General features: G+C 34.9%; 1 protein-coding gene across 2 annotated transcripts in view; it reads left to right on the top strand.

Moving 5' to 3' along the window:
• NLN (neurolysin) overlaps positions 1-18,255 on the top strand; it is a 131,722-nt gene that overhangs the window by 72,965 nt on the left and 40,502 nt on the right. For both annotated transcript variants that reach the window (XM_074282390.1, XM_074282391.1), the window contains exons 7-9: positions 133-268; positions 3,352-3,718; positions 9,667-9,868. In XM_074282390.1, coding sequence (XP_074138491.1) covers positions 133-268; positions 3,352-3,718; positions 9,667-9,868 — 705 coding nt within the window. The remainder of the gene's footprint in view (positions 1-132; positions 269-3,351; positions 3,719-9,666; positions 9,869-18,255) is intronic.

Genomic DNA, 18,255 nt, shown 5'->3' with positions numbered 1-18,255 from the left:
CTTATTAAAAAGTCTATTATTAAAAAAAGTTTATTACTTCTTACTACTACAAAATATAATAAAAATAATTCTTCCCTTTTTAAAAGTCTGTCTTTTGCTAATGATTATCTTTATTTGTTTTTCGGTTTTCAGGAAAACACTAAAATTCTGCAACAGCTACTTCCACTACGAGCCAAAGTAGCAAAACTACTTGGCTATAGCACTCATGCTGATTTTGTACTAGAACTTAACACTGCCAAGAGTACAAGCTGTGTTGCTGACTTTTTAGGTGGGTTCTAGTTTATAAACCATGGAATCTTTCTCTTTACTTCCTCTTTCTTTGGCTCTTTGCAGTACAGGAGTACTGTAGAAGGTGCCAGCCCTGAACAAGTATAAGAACTCCATTTTATCTGTTGTTTTTAGGGTCATATTTGTTTTTGTAGTAATTTTTAATAAGATCTTTAAAATCCCAACTAGAATGTTACTACGTATCTTTCATTCACTGCTATCAAGATTAGCAAAAACTGAAAATTTCTGGGAGATGCACAGCAATATACTGGAAAATGGAGACAAGGTACTTATAGATAAAAGTTTTTTAACATCTTTCTAAACCATTGGTTTATTGTTTGGTCTTTTTTTGATAGTGTCAACTTTTTGTGATCCTATTTGTCTTTGTCAAAGATATTACAATGGCTTGCCATTTCCTTCTCCAGTTCATTCTACAGATAAAGAAATTAAGGCAAACAGGGTTAAGTGACTTATCCAAGGTCACATTACTAATAAGTATCTGACTAGACTTAACCCCAGGGAGATGAGTTTTCTTGACTCTGGGCCTAGCAGTCAGTGCACAAATGAACTGCCAAACCATTGATACCAGTTAGCAAATAAATATTAAATGTTCAAGGGAATATGTCACAGTGTTTCTAATATGAAAACTATTTACTTAGTATATTCACATCTGGTTTATATAAGTTTCTTATGTTCTGTCTTTGAAATTCATAGCTTTGGGGACAGCTAGGTGGCTCAGTGGATAGAGCACCAACCTTGAATTCAGGAGGACCCAAGTTCAAATCTGGTCTCAGACACTTAACACTTCCTAGCTGTGTGACCCTGGGCAAGTTACTTAACCCCAGCCTCAGGGAAAAAAAAAAGAAAAAAGAAATTCATAGCTTTGTCAGCTGATGTCACTTAGTTGTGGACTTCATGTCATCTTTTTCTCATCATCCTTTTGACAGATTCCAGAGGAACATTTATATTTATTCCCATTCTGTTTCCCCTTTAACTGAGGGATGGCAGATACTATATACAAATTCTATTTGTTTACAACTAGCCTGTAGTATAGAATTGTTCTTATTTTGAGATTATTATAATTTTCCTTTTAAACCACTTTTTTAAAAATAATTTTTTGTTTCTGTTTCCAGTTTCTTACATTAGCATAGTATCCCATATAAATCTCTCTCTCCTCCTCCCAGAGAACCAACCCATATAACAAAAAGTATTTTTTTAAAGAAGGAAAAAAAAATCATAACTGATTGATAAGAAAAGAGTTAGAAAAAGTCCAAAAATCTGCAGAATATGTAACCTTTAATCCTTCCACTCCACAAAGGAGCAATTGTAGGTATCTTATCACATTTCTTTAATCAAGCCCTACTTAATCTTTGTAATTTTGTAATATTTACTTTTGAATTTTTGTTGTGTTCTCTCTACATTAAAATTCTATCTTTGGTATTCCTAGTCAAAATATTCATACTAGCAAATGATACAATGGAAAGAGAGCTAGATTCAAATCCCAAATCCGCTACTTCTTTATTATGTTTCTTTGGGCAATTTTGCTCATCTATAGCATGGAATTGCTATGTCTCACTATTAACCCCTCATAAAGATGACTTAATGATAGGCCTAATGCCACCTGCCTTATAAGTTGTACTTTTGCAGATAAGATCGACCAAACAATTCAAATTATATTTATATATTCTCTTCCTCTAGCTTCATGAAAGATATGAGCCTTCTCTAGGAGAAAAACATATCTGTGAATCTGGTTTCTGTACTTCTTGGTTCCTTAAATCATGACATTAGAAACTTAAAATTTCCTCTGAATCAATTCTAGCCAGACTGTCCATGTGAGAAAAAGCATATCATCTACTTAAGGTTTTGTTGGTACAAAATGTACCACAGTGAAAGAAGCCACAGAAACTTTGTGGGAGAGGAAATTAGCATTGCTCTTACAAAACCCCACAGTGAATTCATTCAGCAAATGTTTACTGAGCATGTCTATGCAGGAAGATGCTTTGATTCCTCAGTAGGTAAGTGGCCAAAGGATATGAACAATGATCAAAAGAATTTGAAGATATAAATAATCACTTGAAAGCATGCATCTTACCCACAGTAAGAAAAATGGAGATTAAAAACAAAGATGATGATGTCCCCCTCCCCTGCAAAGGGAAAAAAAAAACAAAAAAACAGAAGTAGTTGCTGCTGAAGAGGCTGTGCTAAAACAGGAATCTGCTGGTCAAACAGTGAAATGATCTAACTGTTATGAATATCAATTTGACATCATTCAAGAAAAGTGACTGTCTAGCTAAGTGACTAAGACTACTTTTAGTCTAGCACTTGAACATATTCCCAAGGAAGACAGGTAGGAAAAAGAAAAAAAAAGATCTGTTATTACAAAATATTCATAGCAGTAACTCTTGTTGCAAAGGATCAAAAACAAGATGAATGTCCAGTTTTGGAATGGCTGAGCTATACATCATGATATATCAGTGCAATGTATTATTATTAGGGAAGAAATGACTACTATAAGAAATTCAGAGAAGCAAAGGAAGTTTGATGCAAAGGAAACTGATGTGAAATGACATAAGTAGAATCAAAGAGATACGACACAATGACTATAACAGTATAATTTTTTTTAATCTCTAAAAATCTCTAGAGAGTAAAAAAGAAAAAGAAAAATGGTGGTCATTCCTGAGAACCAATGGTAAAATATGCCATCCTTTTCACATCAAAAAGACAAAGAGCTACAAAGGTAGAATGTTATAGAAATACGTTGTCACATGTAGTCAATTTTTGGTTAATCCTTCTTCCTTATTATGAGATAGGGTTCAATCTGAAGGGATTGGGAGAAGAGGAATTTCTTCTATAAGTGACTATGATGTAGACAAAAACATCCCCCTTCAAAGTTTTGTTTTGTTTTTAAAGAAGATATTGTGTTAAAAATTTTTTTTAGAAAACATTAGAAATACACACCTTACATTCTCTAGCATGGTACCTGGCATATAATAAATATAATAAATTTTTAATAAATTCTTATTAAATGAATGAATTCCCCCACTGAAAAAAACAAAATATTAACCATCTTCATTGCCATTACAGATGACTTAAGCCAGAAACTAAAACCTTTGGGTGAAGAAGAGAGAGAATTCATTCTGAATTTAAAGAAAAAAGAATGTGAGGAAAAAGGGTTTGAATATGATGGAAAAATCAATGCATGGGATTTGCATTACTACATGACACAGGCAGAAGAACTCAAGTATTCCATCAACCAAGAGAAGCTCAAAGAATACTTCCCAATGGAAGTGGTCACTGAAGGTCTTCTGAACATTTACCAAGAGGTGCTGAGCCTTTCATTTGAGCAAGTCACAGATGCACACGTCTGGAATGAAAGTGTTACTCTCTATACGGTAAAAGATAAAGCAACTGAAGAAGTGTTAGGACAGTTTTACTTGGACCTATACCCAAGGTAATTCTATAAATCACTCCTCACTTTGTTAGCCTTATATTTGATAATAATTCTTTGCCTTTGGTTATTTAGAATTCACATTGTTGAGGGTCCACTCCTCTCCATTCTGGAATTAATCCTATCAACTTCATTCTCAACATGAGGTGCTACATAGCAATAGGTGTTAAATCTGATCTGTTCTTCTGAATCTCTTTCCCATTCCTTAAAAATGTCTGTAAAAGATGACATGATGGTATACTTAGAGAACCCCAAAGACTCTGCTAAAAAGCTATTAGAAATAATTCAGAATTTTAGCAAAGTCGCAGGATACAAAATAAATCCACATAAATCCTCAGGATTTTTATACATTACCAACACAATCCAACAGCAAGAGATACAAAGAGAAATTCCATTCAAAATAACAGTCGATAGTATAAAATATTTGGGAATATATCTACCAAAGGAGAGTCAGGAATTATATGAGCAAAATTACAAAACACTTACCACAAAAATAAAGTCAGATTTAAATAATTGGAAAGACATTCAGTGTTCTTGGATAGGCCGAGCGAATATAATAAAGATGACAATACTCCCCAAACTAATCTATTTATTTAGTGCTATACCAATCAGACTCCCAAGAAACTATTTTAATGACCTAGAAAAAATAACAACAAAATTCATATGGAAGAATAAAAGGTCGAGAATTGCAAGGGAACTAATGAAAAAAAAGTCAGAGGAAGGTGGTCTAAGTATACCTGATTTAAAGCTATATTATAAAGCAACAATCACCAAAACCATTTGGTATTGGCTAAGAAATAGACTAGTTGATCAGTGGCATAGGTTAGGTTCACAGGGCAAGATAGTGAATAAAAATAGCAATCTAGTGTTTGACAAACCCAAAGATCCCAAATTTTGGGATAAGAATTCATTATTTGACAAAAACTGTTGGGAAAACTGGAAATTAGTATGGCAGAAACTAGGCATGGACCCACATTTAACACCACATACTAAGATTAGATCAAAATGGGTCCAAGATTTAGGCATAAAGAATGAAATCATAAATAAATTGGAGGAACATGGGATGGTTTACCTCTCAGACTTGTGGAGGAGGAAGGAGTTTGTGTCCAAGGGAGAACTAGAGACCATTATTGATCACAAAATAGAACATTTTGATTACATCAGATTAAAAAGTTTCTGCACAAACAAAACTAATGCAAACAAGATTAGAAGGGAAGTAACAAATTGGGAAAAAATTTTTACAGTTAAAGGTTCTGATAAAGGCCTCATCTCCAAAATATACAGAGAATTGACTTTAATTTATAAGAAATCAAGCCATTCTCCAATTGATAAATGGTCAAAGGATATGAACAGACAATTTTCAGATGATGAAATTAAAACTATTTCCACTCATATGAAAGAGTGTTCCAAATCACTATTGATCAGAGAAATGCAAATTAAGACAACTCTGAGGTATCATTACACACCTGTCAGATTGGCTAAGATGACAGGAACAAATAACGATGAATGTTGGAGGGGCTGTGGGAAAACTGGGACACTGATGCATTGTTGGTGGAGTTGTGAAAGAATCCAACCATTCTGGAGAGCAATCTGGAATTATGCCCAAAAAGTTATCAAAATGTGCATACCCTTTGACCCAGCCATACTACTACTGGGCTTATATCCCAAGGAAATACTAAAGAAGGGAAAGGGACCTGTATGTGCCAAAATGTTTGTGGCAGCCCTTTTCATAGTGGCTAGAAGCTGGAAGATGAATGGATGTCCATCAATTGGAGAATGGTTGGGTAAACTATGGTATATGAATGTTATGGAATATTATTGTTCTATAAGAAATGACCAACAGGAGAAATACAGAGAGGCTTGGAGAGACTTACATCAACTGATGCTAAGTGAAACGAGCAGAACCAGAAGATCACTATACACTTCAACAATGATACTGTACGAGGATGTATGCTGATGGAAGTGGATTTCTTCAACATAGAGAGGAGCTAATCCAATTCCAATTGATTAATGATGGACAGAACCAGCTACATCCAGAAAAGGAACACTGGGAAATGAATGTAAACTGTTATTTTTACCTTCTGAATCCAATTCTTCCTGTGCAACAAAAAAATTCGGTTCTACACACATATATTGTATCTAGAATATACTGTAATATATTTAACATATATAAGACTGCTTGCCATCTGGGGGAGGGGGTTGGGGGAGGAAGGGAAAAAATCTGAATAGAAGTAAGTGCAAGGGATAATGTTGTAAAAAATTACCCATGCATATGTACTGTCAAAAAAATGTTATAATTATAAAATAAAATAAAAAATTTAAAAAAAAAATGTCTGTAAAAGCCATAGGAGGTCAGTTTCAGTCCTCAGTTTTGCTACAGCAAAAGAAAACACAGTATCCCCAGGCAGAAATTACCTAAATGATTTCTCATAGTTGCTGAGTAAGAGGATGAGTAGTTATATGGTGCATTTAGTGGCACCTGGGTGACCATATCAATATTGTTATAGTTCAACTAGTGTCCCAATGTGAGCTTTAGCTATTCTATGCAATTCTGTTGCTTAAAATAAAATCATTAAAATGCTTATTTAAAATGAGAAGTACCAAGGAACATGTAGACCACAGTGATAGTTATCAGAATTCTTACTCAGGTCCCTTTCCAGATTCAGGAGTAATTATTTTTGCCTGCAAATCTCCCTCACTCTCCTATATGTCTTCCAAGATACACTCAATATAACTTCTTAGCCTAGCATTTAAGGTTTTCCACAATCTGGCTCCAACCTACCTTTATTTCACACTACTCCCCTTCACAATCTCTACATTTCAGACAAAATTGTCTACCAGCTGTTGTCAGATCTCATCCCATACTGTCCCACATCCATGTGTCTTCACATTAGGCCATTTCCTATGTATAGAAAACACTTTTTTTCCCCCCCTTTAAATCCTCCTCTCCCTTTAAGACTAAATTTTGGGCCTATCTCCTTTCTCCATGAAATCTGCCCTGATGTATATAACCTTAGCTGAAAGTGAGTTATCCTTCCTTAAGTATTCTTAGAATACTTTTTTTTCCAAATACATGTAAAGATAGTTTTGAACATTCATTTTTGTAAAATTTTGTGTTCTAAATTTTTTTCCTTCCCACCCTTCCTTCTCCCTTCCCAAGACAACAAGCAATCCAATATAGGCTAAACATGTGCCATTCTTCTAAACATATTTCCATATTTGTCATGTGTAAGAAAAATCAAATCAAAAGATTTGAGAAAGGAAAAAAAATAATGAAACAAACAACAAAAGATGAAAATACTATGTTTTGATCTACATTCAGTCTCCATAATTCTCTCTCTGGATGTAGTTGGCATTTTCCATCCCAAGTTTATTGGAATTATCTTGAATCACTACATTGCTTAAAAGAACCAAGTCCATCACAGTTGATCTTTGTATAGTCACAGTTGATCCTTGTATAACCTTGCTATTATTGTGTAGAATTTTTTTTTTTTAAATTCTATTCACTTCATTTAGCATCAGTTTATGTAAGTCTTTCTAGAGGCTTTTCTGAAATCAACCTGCTCATCATTTCTTATAAAACAATAATGTTCCATAACATTCATTTACTGTAACTTATTAAGGCATTCCCCAACTGATGGACATCCACTCAATTTCCAATACCTTACCACTAGAACAAGAGCTGCCAGAAATATTTTTTGTACATGTGGGTCTTTTTCCTCTATTATGACTTCTGTGGGATACAGACCCAGTAGTGACACTGCTGGATCAAAGGATATGCACAGTTCCAAATTGTTCTCCAGAGGGGTTAGATCAGTTCACAACTTCACCACCATTAATTAATGTCCCAGTTTTCCCACATCCCCTCCAATATTTATCTTTATCTTTTTCTGTCATCTTAGCCAATCTGAGAGGTGTGAAGTGGTACCCCAGAGTTGTCTTAGTTTGCATTTCTCTAATCAATAATGATTTATATTTTTATATGATTAGAAATGGCTTTAATTTCTTTATCTGAAAATTATTCACATTCTTTGACCATTTATCAATTCACATTCTCATAAATTTTAGTTGATTCTCTATATATTTTAGATATGACGCTTTTATCAGAAACACTGGATATAAAAGTATTTTTCCCAGTTTTCTGCTTGCCTTCTAATTTTGACTGCATTGGTTTTGTGTGTACAAAACCTTTTTAATTTGATATAATCAAAGTCATCCATTTTACATTTATAATGTTCTTTAGTTCTTTCCCCATAAATGTCTCCCTTCTTCACAGATCTGAGACTACCTCTTGTTCTCCTAATTTGCTTATAATATCATCCTTTCTGTCTAAATCATGAATCCATTTTGACCTTATCTTGGTATAGAGTGTTAGATATTGGTCTATGCCTATTTTCTGACATACTATTCTCCAGTTTTCCCAGGAATTTCTGTCAGATAGTGAGTACTTATCCCTAAAGCTGGAATCTTTGAGTTTATCAAACATTAGATCACTATTATCATTGAATATTAGTCTTAGTCCCTTTTGGTTGAAGTTCTCCTTTGCATTAGTCATAGACATCATATTTATCAGCATTCAGTAGGCATGGGATCCTTGAGGCCACGGTTTATTTATTTTTTTTCCTCTTCAGCTCCTTAGCAGCCAGCATAGTACTTTATATGCTGTAGGCACCTTATTAGTTTATTGAATTGACTTTAATTGAATTGGAGTCTCAGAGAATAGGCCCTTACCACACTTTTCTGAAGTCTGTCCTTAACTATGACTGTAATTATCTTTTGTGGGAATGTAGAAAGTTTGGGAGTAAACACTAAAATAGGGATTCTATATGACATAGATTTTCTAAATAAAAAACACTCAGAATAAATTCAAGACATACTAATTCCTTGTTAACTGTAGCAGCTTCAGCAGGTAAGAGCCAGAAAATTATGGGAGATACTAGAAAGGAAAGAGCAAAGCAAAGGGAAAAAAAAAAAAAAAACCAAAACACACAAATTTGAAAGGAATAAAGCAAGTCCCATAGCCTTCATTAGGTGATCTATAGCTTTGAAGCTACCATTCTTGATACAATTTCTCTCCAAGGAGAGGTGAGTTTATATGGTATTGCCTCTTTCCAATTCAAGGCAGAGTATTCTGTTTCAGACAAAACAGTCCTATTTGTAAATTGACTACTTTTGGTAGTATGAATTTTTCCCTTTTTGAAGAAAGGAAGAATTGAATTGTTTGTGGTTTAGCCTAGAATTGGTTCCCAGTCTTATGAGAAGAAACAACCATTTGTATAAAATGAAAACTTACTTTGACTTCAAATTGGCTTTTTTACCTTTGTACTAAGTACAAAAACTGAATTGGTGCCCTCCTCAGAAATGACAAGGATGTTATTAAAGTAATTTGGGTGGTCAAATGTGCCAGGACAGGAATAATTTTCAAAGAGTCATATTCCCCAATAAAGGGAGTCTTGATTATATAACTTCAAGGCTGTGTTTTTAATACTTTTACAATCTGAGTGCAGATCAAAACATACTATTTTCACTTTATTTTTTTCATGTTTTTTTCTTTTCCTTTTGGATTGTTTCTTTTATGATTACTATGAAAATATATTTTACATAATTATATATGTATAACCTATTTAACCTATAACCTTTTAAGGAAAGAATAGAGGAGAGAGGGAGGGAGAAAATTTGAAGTTCAAAAAATTTTTTTTAATTAATGTTAAAAATTATCTTTATATGTCATTAGAAAATAAATTATTAAAAAAAAACCTACTTAAGCAAAAATCACAAGCTACCTTGTTTTCTACAAAGCAAATGAAGTATAGTAAGAACCATATCCATATTTTACTACTCTCCATTTCCTATGGTATGCTATGGTGGCTGACCCTTGTTTGTATAAGTGCTCAATCTGTACATCACAGGCACTTAATCTGTTTATGTGTTTCTGTGTCTCTTTAATTCAGGGAAGGAAAGTATGGCCATGCAGCTTGCTTCGGCCTTCAGCCAGGCTGTCTCCTACCTGATGGTAGCCGAATGATGTCCGTGGCTGCCTTGGTAGTAAATTTCTCCCAGCCTGTTGCAGGCCGTCCCTCCCTCCTAAGGCATGATGAGGTGAGGACCTACTTCCATGAGTTTGGTCACGTCATGCATCAGATATGTGCACAGGTGAGTGCAAAACCCCATTGTTACCACTGCTTTATTCCAGATCTTGTGGTTTTTTCTTCTTTTGACTGGTATCTTGTTTTGTCACCTAAAAATCCCTTTTTTAAAAACCTGTTCAAAGGTTTTGCCATTATTATGCAATGGTACAAGGGTATATAACCTTTTATTTATTTTCTCTTCTGAATTAAAATTTTTTTCTCCATTTAATAAGCTCTTCTATATGTCCTTATCAAGAAAGAAAACCAAAACTGTTTTTGTTTTGTTAAAATAAAAATTGCAGAATTGAGCAAAACAAATCTTTACTTTGGATAAAGGTGCAAAAAAAGTGTGTCTTGTTCTTTATATTGAGCCCATTATAAACCCAATGGAATTACAGTTGGTCATTGTGTTAATCATAGATCTTAGGACAAAGTTACATAACCTTCAGCTTGTATGGCTCCTCGTTACTACACCCTACTTCAGGGGCATAAGCCTAAGAAAACTCAGCTTATGGAAACAGAGCAAACTTCTTTGGTTGGGTATCATATACTGACTTTTCATTTCTATTCTTCCTTATAAGACCTTGATGTAGAATGGATAGATAGTACCTGAGATCTGATCTGTTTCTTGTGCACATTAATCTTTTGTTTACTAACTTCAGTTTTATATTCTTTATTTCCTGGAAATGACTTATTATATCTTTAAAAAGAGACAAAATGATACAATATGTGTATTCAGATACAAATCATAATGTGATTATTCCCTGCCCCACCTTCCTTTGCTTTGAGTGAAAGAAATTCAGATTATTTAAAAAATTCATTACAAGGTACCTGAATAATTGTTTCATGGCACCAATGAGCCATATTTCAATAGTTGTTCCATAGTGATATACCCTGTGACTTACTCTTCCTCCCCTCTGAGCAATTCCTGTTTTACTTTTTCTACAACTAAAACAAATGTTTTAGGAAATTCAAAAAGCACAGAACTTTAGAACATTCAAAAATCATCCCAGAAGCTATCTGCATACCTGGAAACATGAATCCCTAGCAGATGGAAGGAGGATAGGGTCAGTGGTATCCCAGGTAGCAGAAACACAAGAAACATGAGAAATATCCCACCCTGGTTTCAAAAGACACAGGCTTCATGAGGACTCTCATGGGGAGAAGGAGTTTGAGAACTGTGGCATTAGAGACTCTCTTGGGAGCTCAAAAAGAAAAAAAAAAGATTTGTGTTCTGAAGATGAGGAGAGTGAAAATAATGAAATGTAGAAGTGCAGATTTTCAGCAAAGAGAAAAGTACTGGTTCAGTATGTCTTGGCAAGTCCCAAGTAATAGCTTAGGTTCTACAGACAGTGGACAGACTGCCCATTCAAGAAGGAAAAAACTAATGGTCTCTATCTGTTGTATTTTGTAGCTTTATACAAACTAACCTTGGTGAGTAGAGAGGTTAGGAATTCAAGACCTAACTTCTTATCTTCAAGATATAGATTGTTGTTGGGGTCCAATTAAGTCTCTGATTCTGTAGAAGTAGTGGGCTTACCTCAGGGAAAGCAAGCATTTTGGTTTCTAGCTTGTATGCTTTCTTGTGATTTGGAGAACTCATACAAAGATATTTTAATACCTTGGTTTCTTTCACTGAAATAAGTTTTCAAGGAGTTTTAGTGGTTTTATATATATACATATGTAGATAGATAGGTAGATATAGGTAGCATTAATAATAGTAATGATTATAGCTAGCATTTATATGGCACTTTGAGATTTTTTTTTTTGAGTATTTAATTTGATACTCTCTACAACCTTGGGAAACAGGTACTATTATTAATCCCATTTTGTAGATGAAGAAACTGAGGCTGAGAGGTTAAGCAATTTGTCCAGAATTATACAGCTAATATGTGTTTTAAGCAGTATTTGAACTTAGGTCTTCCTCATTCCATGTCCAGCATTTTTTCTACTGTTGCACTTAGCTGCTTTTTATTGCTTTTTATCTTGACCACATCATAGAACCCCTAAAGCCCACTATAATCTTCCTTACTTCTGTTAAGTCATTTGTTCAATTAAATTTGTCCTTGGGCAGCTACTTTTTTTTTTTAATCTTTCCTTTTCCTTTTAAAAATATTTATGTTCACAAGTATTTTTCTTTTTTCCCCATTGCATTGGCTCCCCAACTGAACACCACCATCACACACAAAAAAGTGAAAAAATTAAAACTCCAATAACACTTGCATAGTCCAGCAAAACAAATTCCTATATTGAGCATATACAACAATATGTCTTATTCTGCAAATTCCTATATTGAGCATATACAACAATATGTCTTATTCTGCATTTTCAGTCTATTTCCTGGTTTATAACTTTTATGATTATAATCCTAAAGTCTTTCAAATCTGTTTTGTCTCTATAATTTTTCCACTTTTTAAAAAAACTGGTTCTGCTCATTTCATTCTGTCAATTCATAGAAATCTTCCCAGTTTCCTCTGAAATTATTCCTTTCTTCATTTCTGATGGCAAAATAGTATTCCATTCTATTCATATTTCCCAGTTTGTTTAGGACACCCCTTTAGATTTTAGGTTTTTTGCTACTATCTTGAAATCAGCTGCTTCAATTTTGAAAATTATGTTCTTTACTACATTTGAAGTTAGATTTTTGGGGGCAGCTACATGGCACAGTGATAGAGCACTGGCCCAGGAGTCAGACATTTAACACTTATTAGCTGTGGGCCCCTGGACAAGTCACTCAATTGCCTCAAAAAAAATAAAGTCATAAACTTTTTCATTGTTTTGCAGAACATTTTTTTCTTCCTTTTTTCTTCTTTATTTTAAAGCATGGCCCTCTAAGAAGAGGGTAAGAGGAGGGAGGATAGACAAAATGTCAATAGAAAAAAAATTTTTTAAACTACATATTAAGCACTATGATTTTTCATATCAGATCAACTCCTCCCTTATCATCAGCATACCTGAGCATACTGCATTTACCAATCAAAAATCTCTACCTTATTGTAGAAGAATATATCCAGCAGTGTGAGTTTTGCCTGACCTCATTAATGCACACAAATGTGTCACACCCTGCAAAACTGGGCTTTTAATACATTACCTTGATTGGTTAAACTTCTTATAGGATTATCTCTAAATAACTATTTAAATTTCTTATTTGCTTAACTATTAATCCCTTTAAGTGCTCCCATAGTTCAATGCCTTAAAATGTATTTAAAGAGCAATTTATTTTCCCAGTTTTTGATAGGTTCCACCAAGACCCAGCTGCATAATAATTTCAGATCCTTTTTTTTTTTTTCTTCTTTAAACAACATCGTGGTCCTTTAGCATCATTTCCACATACAAGAATAGCCTGTCTTGTCTGTCTGGGAAAGAGTGAGTGAATATATAGCTTGCAACACATATTTAGCAGATTAGCTTGAGAGATGGTGGTTCAGTGGTTGAGTCCTCCATCACAGCTGTCTGGAGATTTGTAATCTTGTTGGGCTTGTCTTGGGGATGTGTTGGTAGAACAGGCCAGTTTTCAGACATGGGGAAACACTGGTTCAGTATTTGGTCTCAGCAAGAGATAATCACTGTGTTTCATCAGCATTTCTTCATGTTGTCACTACTAAGTCATTAGGAAGATAATGATCTAAAGGATCTCCTGGTATTTTTTCCTAATTCATGGCCTTGTTGTGGTTTGGTATGTCAATAATCACTGACATTTTTAAGTCCTATTCTCTCATCTCCCAGATAGGTTGAGATAGGTAGGAAGACAGACAGAGACAGAATGACAGAGAGATACAGAGATAGAGACTAAGAGAATGAGAGAGATTTTTTTAAAACCAACCTCCACTCTGGTTTTGGTATTGGTTGTGACTTGAGCACAATCATAAGGTTTACATAATACTAAGTCCAGGTGACAACTCTGACACATTGATATTCCAGGACTACACTAAAAACTTTGTAATTTTGAAAGTTAAAAGATAAAGAGGAGAGTGTGAAGGGAAGGAAAGGACTTCATGTTATTATCAGATTATTTTTAACATATTGACAATTGTCCGTAAGCCAATATCGCATTAATCTGGAGATAGCAGAGTATAATAAAAAGAACACTCTCTGCATTAGGTATCTGGATTCCTGGGTTGTCTTCTCTCTGCATCTCTCAGAAGCAAATGGTCAAACCCCACTAACCTCACTGTTGTTAAGAATCTAATTCAGTAATGTGAAAGCCCTTTTTAAAAAGTATGACAAATTATTCCAGTCAGAAGCATTTGTTAATCACCTACTATGTGCCAGACATTGTGATAAGCATACACAGTGGATACAAAGAAAGATAAGATAGTCCCTGCCCTCAAGAAACTCACAATCTAATGGAAGGAGACGATATGTAAACATCTATTTATGAACAAACTATGTTCAGAATAAATTGGAAATATTCAACAGGAGAGCATTAAAATTAAAAAGGATCTAAAAAGGCTTCCTGTAGAGAAAAGGGTATTAAAAAGTTCTTTTAATTATCCTTAATTGTATGTTCAGCAGTTTTTCAGTAGTTTCCAACTCTTTGTGACCTAATTGAGGGGTTTCTTGGAAGAGATACTGAATAAGGAATTGATGTAAACAGCATTAACAGACTACAGCTAGTGAGTCTCTGAAGCTGGATTTGAACTCAGGTCTTCCTGATTCCAAGTTGGCAAGTCCATCCCAGACAGAGACATCTAGTTGGCCTTGTTTAGCTTATGCTTCTTTGGGTATCTTCGATTCTAACCCCCCAAATTAGATTATAAACTCCTTGAGGACGTTGTTTTTCTGCTTTTGCATCCTCAATTTACTTGGCACTAAATGTGTCACATAATGCGTCCACTTCAGCTACTACCCTAGTTTATCTTTTGTCACCTGGCTCTTGCCCTTTGTCACTTCTTGCCTGGAGTCTTGCAATAGCCTCCGATTTAGTCTTCCTGCCTTAAGTCTCTCCCTACGCCAGTGCATACTTGACAGAGCTGGCAAAGTGATTTTACTTGAAGTGCAGGTCTGACCGTATCACCCTCCTTGTCACTCAACACCTTATTACCTCCAGGATCAAATATAAAATCCTCTGTCTGACATTTAAAGCTCTTTGAATCCTGGATCCTTCTTCCTTTTTCATTTCTCTAGTCTTTGTCCTCTCTGGTCCAGCCATACTGGTCTGCTTGTCATTCCTCACACAAAAGAGCACCATTTCCCTTCTCCATGCTTTTTTACATTCTGAATCCCATACTTTCCCTACTTGCCTCCATCTCTTAGAATCGCTGGCTTGATTCAAACATTTTTTTTCCCCAAAAAATGCTTGCTAAAAAAAAAACCAAAACCAGTTTAAACATTACCTTCTATATGAAGTCTTTCCCATTTTCCCCAAATTCTAGTGTTCTTCTTCCCCAAACTACCTTACATTCATGTTCTTTATATTCTGTACATATTTACAATGTACATTATCTCTTCCCCATGTAAATGTAAACTGTTTGAAGGCAAGGCCCATTGAACTGGTTTTTGTATCCGGGTACTCACTATAAAGCCTAACATTTGGTACATATTTTAAAATACTTACTCGGTAGTTGTTCTTGTTGAACTGAATTATATAGAACTGAACTTTTTAAGGATAAATATATGACATTTGCAAAACTGCACCAAAGTACACTGAAAAATGTTGATATCTAGGGGGTAACATGCAATTACTCTGGAACAGGGGTTCTTACCCTGGAATCTGTGACTTTTTTTTTAATATATATTTTGGTGACTGTATTTCATTATAATCCAGTGTATTTCATTTTATGCATTTAAAGTCATTGAGAAGAGTACTCAGTCTGCAAAAAGAGTCCATGATACAAAAAATTGTGAAGAACCCTGGGCTTTAAAATTAAAGAATTACGCACTGCATGCACATGTATTACTCCTTCTTGTCTGGGGCCCTAGTGTAGATGCTATTCAGTATAAGTGTGTCCCATGTTGGGAGTTCACAGAAAGACAAAAGAGTCAATTAAAATTGAGTAACAACCAGACCAGGTCTAGAGTCAACAGGGATCAATTCCCAAAGTCTAGATAAAAACAGAGATTGGCAGTTCAGGGATGTTGAGATGCCAAGGGACAGAACCATCAGGTGCAGTTAAATCTACAAGGATTGGCAAAGTAGGGAGAGGGAAAGGGTTCTGTTTTAGTATAGTCTTTGAGTTAAGAATGATTTTTACATTTTTAAATACTTTAATTTCACTTAAATCAAATCTTTATTTAACTGTTCTCACTCAAGAGCTATATAAAAATAGATTTCCAATTTGCCAACCTCTAGAGTTGGGCTCATCCAAAGAGAATGTTTTCTCTTTTGATTTTATACATTTCCTGCTCAAGCTACCATTTTTAAAATCTTAGTTTAGGTTTAGCCACCACTCCCATTCCTTTCACACCCACTTGTATCCTAGCTAGGTTTTAGCAGTTATATCGCCTTTCTTCTGCTTATTTCCTACATTGGCAATAGCTTTGCTTTCAGGGGTGAGACTGTACCTGGTGAATCCTCAGGCAAGATATATCCCTGGTGGAGCCTCACCCTTCTCAAATAGAAGCAATTTAAGAGAGAAGGCTGCCTACTAATGAGAAATAGCTTAATGTAATGAGTAAAGGACCACTTATAAAGTCCAAAAGACCAGAGTGTATTTCCATTGCAGAAGCTCACTTGATAGATGATAGTTTGCAATTTGCTTAATCTTTCTCAATTTTGGTTTCCCCATCTGTTAAGAGTATTTTAATCCATGCAATACCTACTTTGAGAGGTTGTTGGGAAGCTCAGATTGGGGGAATATGTGGGGGAAAGAACATGTTGTGAACTTTAAAATGTTTCATAGTTTTTTTTTATTATAATTGTTATTGAAATTTCTCTTTCTGAAGCAAGAATAGAAAATTCAGGATGAGTATTAAAAAATAAGAATATTTGTTTGCATGACTTCAAATGCATAATGGGTATCTTTTTTCTTGCTTTCTTAATGGCTGGAGGAGGACCGAAGGAAGGGAGAGTGTGTGGAACTAAAAATAAATTTAAAATGAAGGAAAATGAACATATTAGGAGGACAATTTGGGTAGCATTTTTTTCAGTATGGAATGAGGCAGGAAAGAGAGACCCAGAAAGGAACTCACCTCAACCCCAGGCAACCCAATCATTTTCTGACAGACTAAAACTATTACCTCTCTTGCTCTTTGCTGTCATTTAAATGTCAGGCTAATGAACTGAGGTTAATACAGGTCAGTTTAAAAAAAAAAAAAAACCTCCTTATTTGAAATTGAATAATAATTTACTGATATCCATCTGTTAAGGAGGAGATAGAAATGAAAAGCACTTTGTCAATAAGGAAATACTCTGTGACTAAGAAGCCAGGTGGGTGAGAACTGGCTGGCCTAGGAATTTCCTTTTGCCACTGACCCCAGGCAATTAACGCACATGTTATTTTATACATCTGCAAGATGGAGATGATGAAACTGACCTACTTGAATTTCAGGGATATTGAGTAGATAACAATAATAATTCCTTTATGCAGCACTCTAAGAGTTACAAAATGCTTTCCTCACAACAATCCTGTCAGAAGGTCAGTTAATAAGTAACATAAAATTCTAACTAAAAGTGTAATTCATAGTCTTCTTACTATTATTACTTCCAGTGATGTATGGGAATGCAGGTCATTTGGGAAAAGAGCCAATGGTGCTTCATCTTTCTCTTTGTGGGTTGCAGCTGTCCCTTTTCTGTGACTGAATTTATTCCCTCCAAGGACTTCTCTGTATTCTTTGAATTTGAGGATAGATCTTTCAGGTCAGGAGGCAGAGCAACTCGACTTAGAAATCGATAATGTGGAAAACCCGGAACCATCAAGGTCAAGTCTCATGAGATGGGTCTTTTATAAATCAAGTACCATCATTGATTTCAGCAATCTCCTTCATCTCTCCTGGGGTTCTGGCTATGAAAAAAAAACAACCCTTAGGTGGGACTACTGAAAATAGGTTCTTTAATTAGCAGGACAAGCCAGGTGACTGTTGTTTAAGTAAAACCAAGTTGTAGCTGAGAATTTTCAGTAGTTCAGTTCATACAAAGTTTATTTTGGCACACTTCTAATGTATGAGTTGGCAAGTTAATCTCTCTTTACAGTATCAAGTCATCTGTTGTAGGTTCGGCTGGAGTGTTAGAGCTCTTAATGAAGTAGATTTTAGGCATGGATTTCAGGGAACTTTTCTCCTCTCAAGGATTTTTAACCAGAGTGGAGTTAATACTTGCATTGTTTTCTAGGCATTTCATGTCAGAGTATTTCCTGTAGCAATAGAACCTGGTTCCTTTTGGGGTTGCCACCTGCCTGGATAGTGATTCAGTAGATTACTCTATTTTGTGGGACATTGAATCTAATTTTAAAATACTCTAGTATCTCTGGAATG

The sequence above is a fragment of the Sminthopsis crassicaudata genome, chromosome 1 (genome assembly GCF_048593235.1).
Source record: "Sminthopsis crassicaudata isolate SCR6 chromosome 1, ASM4859323v1, whole genome shotgun sequence".
Lineage (NCBI taxonomy): Eukaryota > Metazoa > Chordata > Mammalia > Dasyuromorphia > Dasyuridae > Sminthopsis > Sminthopsis crassicaudata.
This window is presented reverse-complemented; position numbering and strand designations above follow the sequence as displayed.